This window comes from Heliangelus exortis, chromosome Z (assembly GCF_036169615.1).
Source record: "Heliangelus exortis chromosome Z, bHelExo1.hap1, whole genome shotgun sequence".
NCBI lineage: Eukaryota > Metazoa > Chordata > Aves > Apodiformes > Trochilidae > Heliangelus > Heliangelus exortis.
Genome location: NC_092454.1, coordinates 13124026 through 13136225, shown reverse-complemented (window position 1 = coordinate 13136225; position 12200 = coordinate 13124026). Strand labels below are relative to the sequence as shown.

Below are 12200 nucleotides of genomic sequence, written 5' to 3'. Positions count from 1 at the left end.
ATTGTAACTGAAGCAGGACTTGCTTTGTGACTTTGTGACATGCATCTTTAATCCCAGATGTTGCTGATCCTTAACTAAATCTGTAGTCTTAACATATCATTTCAGATTTCTGTCCTGAGTGTCTCTTTCCTCCTTATCCTTCACCACCAAGGAAAGCTGTGTCAAGCAGTCAGACACCAGTATGGGCAGTCTTCTTCCTCTTCCATAAAATTCAATGTCTTACTGAAACCCAGACACAAGTCTGGAGTCCTGTAGCTCTTGTAGAGCACAGTGTCTTTCCTGACTCTCCATTGCTCTGAAACTGAGTGCCATCAAGAGACAGATATTCAGCATCTCTGCCTCCAGGAATAATGGTAGTGATGGATCTGTCTTAGAGAAATTGTAATGGAAATACATGGCTGAAGGACAGCATGTAGCAGATCCAGCAATTAATCTTGAGAATTAAATGGAAATAATCCATTATAGGTCAACAACTGTCCCTTATAAAAACACTGGGGGGAAAAAGAGAGGTGAAAACATAAGTAGAGGACCTAATGATAGCATTACAGTCTTCTGATTCTGCAAGATAACCTTCTGCATGTAGTTTGGTCTGCAGCTGGTCTTTCTGCAATGATCTGTGTAGCTTTTGAAGCCAAAAGAAGTACTTTGTCAGATTTTACAGCACTGATGAAATGATAATACTTCTCTTGGTGTGCAAGTACTCCCAATAATTTTCTTGGGTTCCCCAAAATGCATCCTCAGGAACTTGCTTGATTAGATTATTCTTTTTTTTTTTTTTTTTTTTTTTTTTTTTATGAGCAGTTACAGCAATGACAAACTGTCAAGGAAGCAAATATGATGGAGCTATGCTACATTCACTCATAGGGAATAGGGATGCATATCATGGTGTAGAGGTAAAGAGGATAGTGAAAGGTGGTAAAGCCTGAGTGAAGCTTCTGTGTTCCTAGCTATCTCCAGGTGGAACTCATCTCTTCACAAGTTTTCAGACTGCTTTTTTTGTCATACTTTTGTATAGGTCCTACACTGTTTGTTGTAGCATCCCCAGAGTGGCATAATTAGGACTGTTGATCTTGTCATGTATGATTCTTTCTTTCTTGACATATGGTTTGCCTTATCCCTTTCATTTAAAAGTCTGATTTCATGTCCCTGGAGTGAATTTGCATATGTTAAAAGTGAGATGATTCACAGATACTGGAAGAAAATTTCCTTGGTTCTGAACTGGCTCTCAGAGCCATGTGTGTAAGAAAACTCAAACTGCTGACTGTAGTCATTGCCTTAGAGCAACTGACAGGTGAATCTTAACAGATGAGAACACAGAGACCCCTTCAATCTGATGAGGAATTCTATGGAGTGCAACAATAACATACAACTTCTGGAAATTAGTTATTGCAATGGCTGGCCAACCTGCTTCTTTGTCTTCAATTCTACCAGACAGCAGATTGTTACTGAAAGAGTATGAGAAACATAAAAGAGAGAATGTTCACTGCCTTTGCTTGCCTGCCCTGCATCTAGCCACCAGTGGGCTGTAGGGCCTTCCTACATTTCTAATTCACCACATTTAAGTGAATGATGGCTGTATCTCTAGTTTAATTTTGAAACTAATAATCTCTGGCTTGTTGTTCCAAAAAATTTAATTTTGTGCTACATGAATACGTGCTTTTTTTCCTTATTATAAATGTACTCCATAGTTATTTCATTGGAGAGCCCAGATTATTTTTCTAATGAAAAATATTTATGGGATATGGTAATAAATAGTTAGTCCACCTAAGCATCTGCAAATGACTCATGATTTCTGTGGACTTCTATGGTGATCCTCCATAGTAGTATCTTTTTCAAGCTCAAAACTTGCAGTCTGTATAATCCTTACATTTGTTTAGAACTCCATTACACTGACAAAGCCTGTTATCTTCTCTAGACTGTTCACCATGAGTCTGAGAACTCTTGCCTGTGTACTAATGGCAAATGGAGAGATTTTTATTAGGTTTAGTAAATGTGCAGCATGTGCCCCTTCCCCAGGTGTACTACTATGTACTTGGTACCATTCTGTTTCATCCATTACACTATCACAAAATAGTTCATTACTGAAAATACGACTCTGCAATATCCTCAATAAAATGCTTGCTTTCAGTGCCCCAATTCCCAAAATGCTAAAGAGACTTGGTTTTATATCTAGGACATTTTGTTATACAAAATATACTCTCCAAGAGCTCTCCATTTACAGCTACTGATGTAGCTACTTCTGCTTAGTTCTTCTTAGTACTTCTGCTTAGTCATGCTTAGTTTTGTAGGGTTTTTTAAAAAGTTATAATAAAATTTTATTTTATACAGTGTTTTATGCAGGAATTTAATCTCTGCTCTTAATGCATTTTATTTTTAGTGTGAGCTGTGTTCACTTAGAATTGTTCTCTCAGACTCTTGAGATGATCAATTGCTGTGTATTTCCTATTACAAAATTGTTTCAGAAATGGTTCAAAGTGAGTTGTATTTTCATTTTATGATCCATTCTTTGTGGTGTCATCTTATGATCACATTGCTTTTAGCATTTGGATAGATTAAGATACATAACATTTTCTGAGTAAGACATTCCATCCAAAGCTGCAGTTATTGTACAAATTTGTGTGACATTTCATTGTGATTGCCTAACATCCATCCCTAGCACAGCTTTCTGACTCACAGCTGGGTACAGTTTGTTTCCCTCTGAAGCACCTTGTGTGCAAAAAACTTGTTTAGCAAATATATTCAGGAAATCATAGTCAAATAGACTGCCAACACACACCGAATCTGCACACAGTTCTTTCTGTGTAGTGACTCAAAACCTGGGGTTTCTAGATACTCAACAGATTCCAAGACACGCTTTTCTCTTACTGATTTTTAAAAATGTAGCTGCTTGCTCCTTAAACTAATTTTTCTTAGCTTTAGCCCAAAATACTTCAGAATTACGTGACATAATTATTAAACTTATCCTGCCCACATTCTATTAAAGACTTTGGAAAGGAATAGTGTGAAAGATTATCTTTTTTATTATTCACTTTTTAGTGGCTGTCTGTTATAGGCTCTCTGTCAGACTTGATAGGCACTTGTTGTATCCAGGAATACAAGTACTGAAAAGCAGCTGTTTAAAGTGATTGTTTGTACAAATGCTTTATATTTTTAGGTGCTGTTGGTCCAAACCTACTATGCAGTTACTAGCTCTGGTGAAATAGATCAACATCGATCAACACTAGTTGTGTTCCTTCAATGGTTTCTTTGTTCCTACAGAAAATCCATTCTACAGGATGACTGGATCTTTAGAAACTTAGTAACTTACATACCCACGTTTGTAGCCGATCTTGGCTTTAGAGACACAAAAATCATAGCATTAGTTTTTCTTTATTTGTAGAAAACAGTATCTGGAAGTAGATGTTAAATAACACTGTCCTCCAATTATGCAAATTGCATTTGTAAATGCAATTTATATGAATGCATAAACTGAAGTCTGCATGAAATGTACAAGTGTGTACAATTAAATATGCTGTGCAATTTAGCTTTTACAACATTGTTGTGCTTACATAGTGTTGGGTAGCAGGAGAAAGAGGGAAGAGTTGCCTGGAAAAGAAGGTAATTTACTTGTTAAATAACATCTTATATATCAAAAGAAAGGCATCAGTGAAAAACCCACACAGTCCTAGGATCTTCATGGATTGGTTACTCACAGCAGGTTTACTACACTAGGAGATATCTACAGGGTTCCTCTGCAGGAAGCTTCCAATTCAAATATATAGGCAGCTAAAACACCGACAATCCAAAAGGTGTTTCAGTCAGAGAATTTGTCAATTCTATTCTTCTCCCTATAACTAGAGTCACCCAAGATCAGTATACAACTTTTCACTGATTTGATGGGTTTTGCTTCCTTTGACTTCTAAATTGACTTTCTTAGCACATGTGAAAAATCAGATAATTTTTTGAAGATCAGAAGATTTCCAATTTTTATAATTTGGAAAGTGGGGTAATTTCTCTAGTGAGTTAAATTGAGCACATGCTGCCTAGTTTTTGTACTTTTTCATGCATGAACTATATGAACTGAATAAGGAATGCCATGCATTTTAAAACAGAAACACAGAAGAGCTTTGACTGAATTTTGTTTATATTTTTGGCTTCCAGCTCTGCTGTGAGCACCGAAGATATTGCACACGCACTGGTTATAGTTCTGTTCTGCCAGAGTGAATTAAAGGGAGTTACTGATACCAGCTTTGCCTTTTTCTTCCTGGGAAAAGGATAATGCTGGCTCCACAGGATCTGTTCCTCTCTCTGCAATGGTGTTGAATGAGAGAGTTTCCATCTGTTGAAATTACCATAAGCCATTTATGGCTGATGCAAGGCAGCACCTGGGACCTTGTAGTAAGAGGCAGCCTTTTTTCCACAACAGACTTGTCAGTGAGTACACAGGACAACACTGGAACTACAGAGATAATTTGTGCAGTATGGCTCCTGCTTCCACACACCCAGACACAGGATGGATTCACAGCCTCTTTTATGAAGAGGTGATGGACAGGTCTCTTCATGAGACCTTCCTATTGTGTGCTCTGATGTGGGCAGATTGAAAATTCTGGCCCTTTATGTTTACTGCCACTAATTTAATGTTACTAAGGGGCATTGCAAATAATCAAGATGCAAAATGGTAGTAATTTACTAGAGGATAAGGGTTTTGTTAAAATTTAATAGCTATAACTCTTGATGAGTTGTTTACTGCCTCGAATATTGGAAAGATAATGACAAAACAATTATTTTAATAACATGGGATTGTATTGTTTTCTAGAATTATGTCTTCACAGAAGACTGGGTATATCTGGGCTGTTATATCACTGTTTCTTGTCATACTGCCTAGTTTAGGTCCATTACGGCATATGCTAACTTCAGGAGAACTTGTTTTTAGCTTCAGGGCTAACGCATTCCTGTTAGAAAGTTGTATGTAGTAAAAAATATGGTCCATATGCATTTCTGATTATTGATCATACCATCATAGCCGGCTGTAAGTACTAGGTGACTTTGATTGTAGTATTTCTATAGCAACTGCCTTAGTGATGGTCTCATATACCATTCTTGCTGTAATTATTTGCTTAAGTTTATTTTCATCTTCACAGTGATGTAACTAAAATAGCTATACACTTTCCATTTGCTGAGTTGTGACATCTTAACCTACATGTCTGCATCAAGATTTCAATCATATATAGTAATTTTCTTTTCTGTCCAGTAGCTACAGAAAAAACTTTGCTACATCTGGAAGGAGAAAGAAAGCAGAGATACGAAGGGAAATGTTTTCCTAAGATTATATAACATGTCACAGCATTAATCTTTCACATGCTACATCCATAAGTTGCTTTGGGCAAAATACGGCTTTTCAGCAGTTGAATCTGTTCATATCCAGATGCTGCATTTTTTCTCACTGACGTAAAGGAGTGGCTTGAAGACTATTTCAAGTTCAGTTGTTTCCTCGAATATGAACCTTGGTTCATAATAGGTAATTTCAAGCAACTGCATCTGCATCTGCATCTGCATCTGCATCTGCATCTGCATCTTGTTTGTTAATCGTGATCTTTGTGTGTCTCTCTTGTTTTATTACTTGAGTCACTTTGTGAGCCTTTGGTTTTTAACTCAGTAAGGAGTTAGACCCTGTAACCTTTCATTGCATTCCTTTGACAATGATAGCTGAAATCAAAAGCATCATGTGTACAGCTGAGGTTATTTAAGGGGCATCCACACATGGAAACTCCAGCTTTCTGCACTTTGTCAAAACTTTCTATAGTTTTTGTAGTGGTAAATACCATGAACATTTCGAAAAATCTGGGGTTGTAACTCTGAGTCTCTGAGTCCGCATAAAGGAAAGTCACTTCTGTCTCCTGCAAGTCATCAGTGTTGTAATCATTGAAAGGCTGCATCAGAGGCAGGAAAATAGTTGTATCTTTCAGAATCCATGAAAGACACTTATGTCATTACTGGAATTAGAAAGCGGAGAGAATATAAACTAAGACATGACAAACCACAATCTAAGATATTTTGCTCCTTGAGGTAAACCTTCCAAACCCAGTCTTCTGAAGTGTTTTGCTGTACATCCTTCTTTTGTGTAAGAAGATTCACAGTCTTTCTGTTTGTAAAGAATCATGGATACAAAAAAACTGGCATGTGATTAAGGTTCATTTGTACCATATTAGTTATACTCCCATTACCAGTTTGGAAAAGCATTACCATCTGATAGTCAGTGCATTGCATTTCTGATTGGGATCTTTGCTTGACTCTGCTATTACTGACTTGCTGTATAATCTTTGGCAAGCCAGAATACCTCACTGTTTCACTTTTTCTACATTTCCTCTTTTCCCTAGCTTGATTTGTATTAGTATGTAAACTATTTTCTTACAGCTTCTGCAATGTGCAGCAAAAAATTAGTCTCAGATCTGAGCTTTTTATGCCTTCTTGTGCTCTACCAGAAAAATGGGTATTTGGAATAAATGCACATAATTTAAACCTGGTTTACTTGCATTTAAAAGTAGTGGTCCCTGTACAAGTAAATCCTAAGCTTCAAAAAATTTGGGGAAGGAGAAGCAGCCTATTAAATTGAGTTGTGACAAGAATTGTGCAAAATTTTTGCAAACCCCTATAAAATTTCTCTAGCTTTAGTACTTCTCACAAATGCTATAATCTGACTACATTTTTTATAACGAGTGATCATTAACAATTTTTGTGAACGTGGTTTCAAGAAATACATAGTTTGGTTAAGTAGAAGTGCCATTGTATTTAGTGCATAGCTGAAACATGCAGGCAAAACTCCTGGGCCAGTTTTAATGTCTGGAATATCAACCTCATTGTAATTTTTCTGTAACAAGTCAAAATATGTTAATACATGGTATTGTTACTGCTGGTACCAGTCTTCCACTCTGCCTGTTCCAACACAAGCTAAATTGTCATCATATGTGTATACTTATTTTATATACCTTTTAAAGACAATGCATATTTTAAAACAATTATGTCAAATGCCTCAAGTTATAATGAAATAAGGAGGTGTAAAATATTTAGAATTTCTATAACTGCAGAAAATTCAAAACAGAAAGGGAATAAAATTCTCAGCTCTCTGTTTCATAAGAACTCAGGCCAGATTTGGCTATGAGATAATCCACATGGGAATTTAACCTTCTTCTTTAGTTGTTTATGCTACCTCCCATATACTGTGGCATAATTTTGCCTTTGACTTTGTAAGAGATACTTCTTGGGAATGCTGACTTTGGAGTTCTCCCATTTGAGAGACTGTAGAGAATAAAGAACAGTATGGAGTATACAGTTGGATTTGTGTCTAAACCACAGAAGATTAAGTAAACCAGTAAAAGATGGGGAAAGGTATGCAAATAACTTTTATTTTCTCCCAAGAAGATGTTAGTACATGCCTGGTAACACACACGTCAGAAGATTTCTATCTTCTCATGGAGAAAACTGCATGCCTACATGAGCAGCACACAATAATGGTAAGTCACAAGGCAAATGTGAGTAAAAACCTCTGAATTTGATTCTGCAATTGTTTCTTTCATGCAAGTAACAGAACTGTGGGAATCTTTTCGAGGTTGCTTAAGAGTCATCCACTTTGCTTTGTCAAGGAAAATACAGCAAAATAGAAATGGACACCTCATGGATGCTAAGAGTGGTCTTAAGACTTAAGATCTGAAGTCTGGAAAACCTTTGTCCAATATATTATCCCATAATGTATAAAGAAAAGAAACCTATAGCATTTATAAAAATGTATGTATGTAGATATGTAGTACACAATTGTATGTAGTGCACAATTGTTGTATGCCTGTAAAGGTAAGAGTTCATTTTTACTTTGGTATTAAATAAAACGTGTACACTTACTTGAGTTTGAGTGTTCTGCAGCAAATGTGTAAGAGCATCTTTTTGAAAAAAACAAAACTAAATAAAACAAAACTATTTGTATACTAAATGAGGTATTGTTCAGGGTAAAAAAACATGTTTTCCAGTTTTCAGTAATAATCCAGAAAATATCTTTTAACCCTATAAAAAAGACATAGAATCATAGAATCACAGAATAATTGAGTCCTGTTGTATGTAACAATTTTTTTAAAGGAATGAAATCTCTAATTTGTGGATTGCATTGAGTTTTCACTGCTTGTTCTCTGCCCAAATAAAGAAGCCTGAAAACTGTTATTTGCTTTGGAAATTACCAGCTCTACTTCAAAGAAAAACTCTAAGAATAATCCCCTTAATGCTGTAAGACCCTTGTATGATAATAAGACAAATCTTACAGATAGACAACATTTCTTTTTGCCAGAAATGTTCATATAGTAAAGAAAATGTTTATTACAAAAATAGAAAAGGATTTAAAAGAAAATAAAAAATTATCAAAAAGAAAGGAATTTTTAAAATCCAGACATGGAAAATTCTTTTCAGAATATTATTAACTGGTAACTAATTGTTCTCCTGTTTAACAAAACCTCCACTGAGATCTGATGCCAGCTCCTTTTGACACTTACAACTCTCTAAGTTGGCTGTGCTGTGTTGGTTGCTTTACCCTAACAAAGTGTTTCTGCTTAGAATCTTGACAGTCAGTTCAAATCCATGTTTAGAATGATATACCTACTTTTCTGTTTTGGTGGTTTCAGAGAAACAGTATGATTGCATTTACAAGGAACCGAGCAGGTAGTTTTTCCTGCAGTAACCTATCCCACAAAATGGAGCAGCAGTACCAGTCCCAGCTGGCATTAAAGAAGGATAAATCTCCTTCTGTTTCTAATTTCAACAGTTCTTCTACCAGTGTCCAGACAACGTGGGGAGTTCTGCTGGTGGCAGGGACAAGAAGACAGCAAGGAGATATGACATGTAACACAATTTTATACTAGTCCGTTACAAAACCTGTCATTTCCCCTACAAGATTTATATATTTGTCTCTAGTTTGAGTGTGCATTAAGCTTTCAATATGCATACAATACATGTTTATAGAAACAAACTGTACTTTCTCCTTAAAACACATGAAGGCAAGTGGTTTTGTGAGTGCCCTAATTTTCTGCTACGGTATTAACACTTCATATACATACATGTATACATACTATTTTTGCTGTCTGTGAAGGACAAGTGTATACTCATTTATATTTGTAAGAGGAAATCTTAGTACCTAAATATTTGAAAATCAATGAAATAGATAACAGATATTCTGAAAATTAAGGCAATGTATTAGGTGTTTATATCCTAGTACTGCACAATGGGTGGTTTTGATTAGATTGTCCCAGCTGATTTGCTTAAGTTCTCCATTGATTTGCTCAAGTTCTCCACTGCTGATGGACCAAAGTCCATGCTTTCTTTTCTTCAACTAACTGATAGGGTAAATACATCACAGGTGCATCCTTAATATCAATAGAAAATCTGAGAGCTCTCCTGTGATGCTTAGGTGGAATGACAAATCATATGTCATCGTAAGATATTAATTATTATATTTCTATCTCAAGGTACATACTATACTAGTAAAGGAGGCTTGAAGCTTAAGAAAGTGGCTGACCAGAAGACAGGACACCACAACTGTTAGAATGAAGTTTCTTTCAAATTATCCAATCTATCCTATCTATCACCTACTTTTTCTCCTCTTTTGCTAAAAGATTAGAGGGTAAATAGATGGTTCATAGATCTAGGTTTATAGACATGACTTACTGCCCATGATCAATAGTTTAAAATTTTTTGGCCCTTGGAACTATTTTTCTGAGAGACATTATCTTTGGTAACAACAGGTCATTGTGGCAGAAATACCTGTTCAGAATGTACAAGAAGAAAGTATAGTACAGAGTGAGCTTCATAGCAGCTACATGTAGTAACTTGCCAAGCTAGGCTGTCATGGAATTGGGAAAAGTGTAAGTTAGGCTTTTTGTATATAATTTAAACCTTTTGATGTATTGTCTCTGAAACAGCAACAGCAAAGGCATCACTTTGTGCAGGTTGTAATACTGCTAGGACATGGATAGGTTTTTTATTATTATTATTTGGTGAGCGTATTTTTATCAAATATTTAAAATAAGAAAACTGTTTTCTTCTTTACCTGTGACTAAACTGGATACAATCAGTGGCAGGACCAGCATTTGCAGCATTCTCATGAGTAGTTCTCCTGGAAATGAAAAGTACTTGACTTCCCGATAGCTCATCTTATATGATCGGAGAGAAAATCCAAGGATTACACCTGAAGAGAGGGAGAAGATATCATGACTTATTCTTGTAGTACTAGTGACATCTGAACATGAAAATCTGTAAAGTACTTGTTGATGTATCTGATTTTACTAGGTAGTTTTTATTACATCTCAGATTGCACTTATGGTTTGCCCTCTCCAGTATCAGCTACTATTATAAGTAGTGCTACTGAATCCATTAAATGTTTTTTCACTATAGCAGATTCAGAAGGTCATCGTGCTGCTATTCTTTTATATCTGGATTAATGTAAAATGAACATCTTGAGCACAAGTGAAAGGGAAACAGTCCCTGCTACTGCAGCCAAGTGCTTTGACTTGTGGGATTTTGAGTGTCATCATATAAGCAATGCACATATGATGGTGGCACCCTGGCCACCAACCATCAGAAATCCCGTCCATGCCTGTTTGCTCAGTGGAGCCTGATCCTGGAGATGTGCTCCAGATGGGATGAGATAGCCAGGACAGACACATTTGAGAACCCCCTTGTGGTTAGGTCTTTACACAACAAAAGGCATCAGGAGGTAAGCAGATTCACACAGGGCTTGTCAGAAACCCAGACACTTGGGAAGAAGCTGCTAATGGAGGAAGGGAGCTCTTAGTGGATGATTAAGTGGTGGTTTTTAGTGCCTGAGGGAGTGAGATGAGGGAGTGTCTGGATCCATTTATCTTGCTGGGAACAGACAGATGGTGCTTGAGATATATTTACAAATGGAAGCCATAGAGAGGTTGGTGTGTGGCAATCCAAACTTCTCAGCTATGAACTTATCTTCATAGATTTTGTTCCGTACTTGGCAACAACTGCTTATTTGCTTAATTATTTGGTTAATTGACAAAGCTAATTACAATTTACTGAATATTAAATTGTTTGGTGCCTATCTGATGTAATTTCTATATCCAGCCAGGATCTGGAGCACTCCTTAACCATACAAATGGTGAAACTCACCTATTCTTCTTTCCCATTCCCAACTCCATATTCTTCCCCACTGCTTAGTACTGACATTTACATTAACTGTAGCTGTACAGAAAGGTGGATACTGCTGATAAAAAGAATTTATTTTACTAGGTTAACTTTTGTCCAGGCCAGTTCTTTGGGGTTATTTGTTTCAGTCTCATTCGTATTCTATAGACTCAGGTATTCAAAATACTTTTCTTTTTTTTTTTTTTTTTTTTTTTTCTTTTTCTGGGTAAAAGTAGATTGTAAAGTACATAGAAGGAATTACTCTTGATTAAACAAACCTGCTTTAGTGTTTCACTTCTTTCCAATAAGGTTTTAAATTCCACATCAGTGTTACTGATTATTTTCTTTTTATACAAGAAACACATATCTCACATATAAAGAATCCATCTGGACCCTTTGTTTCTGCACTTAATGAGCACTACATTTTGATAACTGGATAACAAGTGAATAGAGCTAGACCAGTTTCTTACTTAGGCCACAGTTCAGCAATTAGTTCCACATGAATTAACCTCTGCACTAGTACAAAGCCTCACTGAAGTTAGTAAGGTTTTCTGAGGCTGCTATAAGAACTAGTCCTTATGCTATGCTATAAGGGCCTGATTATCTAGTCCACTAATGTACAAGCAGTACAAAGTGGCCTAAGAGAGAATCAGGGCCTGAGTAGATGGCCATTAGAATGAGTATTATTGATAGTGAGCATAAGTTTCTGGAGCTCCATAAAAACCTGCTGGGCCAAAAATGATTGCTTTTCTTTTTTTTTTTTTTTTTTTTTTTTTTTTTCTAAAGTACTCTGTGCATAATTACAGGGTTGCACTGCAGTTTACAAAGACAATTTCTGTGATGTGAAAAAAATGTGCCCTGGTAGTGTATTCTGATGAACTGGGTCAACACCCAATAGTTACTAATTCCTCAGCCTTACTCTTAATGCATATATAGTAATACCTAAGCTGTAAGAACATTTCTTTAACTCAGTTTCCCTAGTTGTAAAATGGGTATAGTACTAGTTGCTTCACAGATGTTTCTGAAAAATGTGTTCA

At 36.2% G+C, this 12200-nt stretch overlaps 1 protein-coding gene and 1 long non-coding RNA gene across 2 annotated transcripts in view; one reads left to right on the top strand and one right to left on the bottom strand.

Annotated features, from left to right (window-relative positions):
- SLC1A3 (solute carrier family 1 member 3) overlaps nucleotides 1–12200 on the bottom strand; it is a 62900-nt gene that overhangs the window by 33199 nt on the left and 17501 nt on the right. Inside the window, exon 3 of the mRNA XM_071732162.1 lies at nucleotides 10061–10198. Coding sequence (XP_071588263.1) covers nucleotides 10061–10198 — 138 coding nt within the window. The remainder of the gene's footprint in view (nucleotides 1–10060; nucleotides 10199–12200) is intronic.
- LOC139790378 (uncharacterized) overlaps nucleotides 7402–12200 on the top strand; it is a 65460-nt gene continuing 60661 nt past the window's right edge. Inside the window, exon 1 of the long non-coding RNA XR_011723471.1 lies at nucleotides 7402–7490. This is a non-coding gene — a long non-coding RNA (uncharacterized lncRNA). The remainder of the gene's footprint in view (nucleotides 7491–12200) is intronic.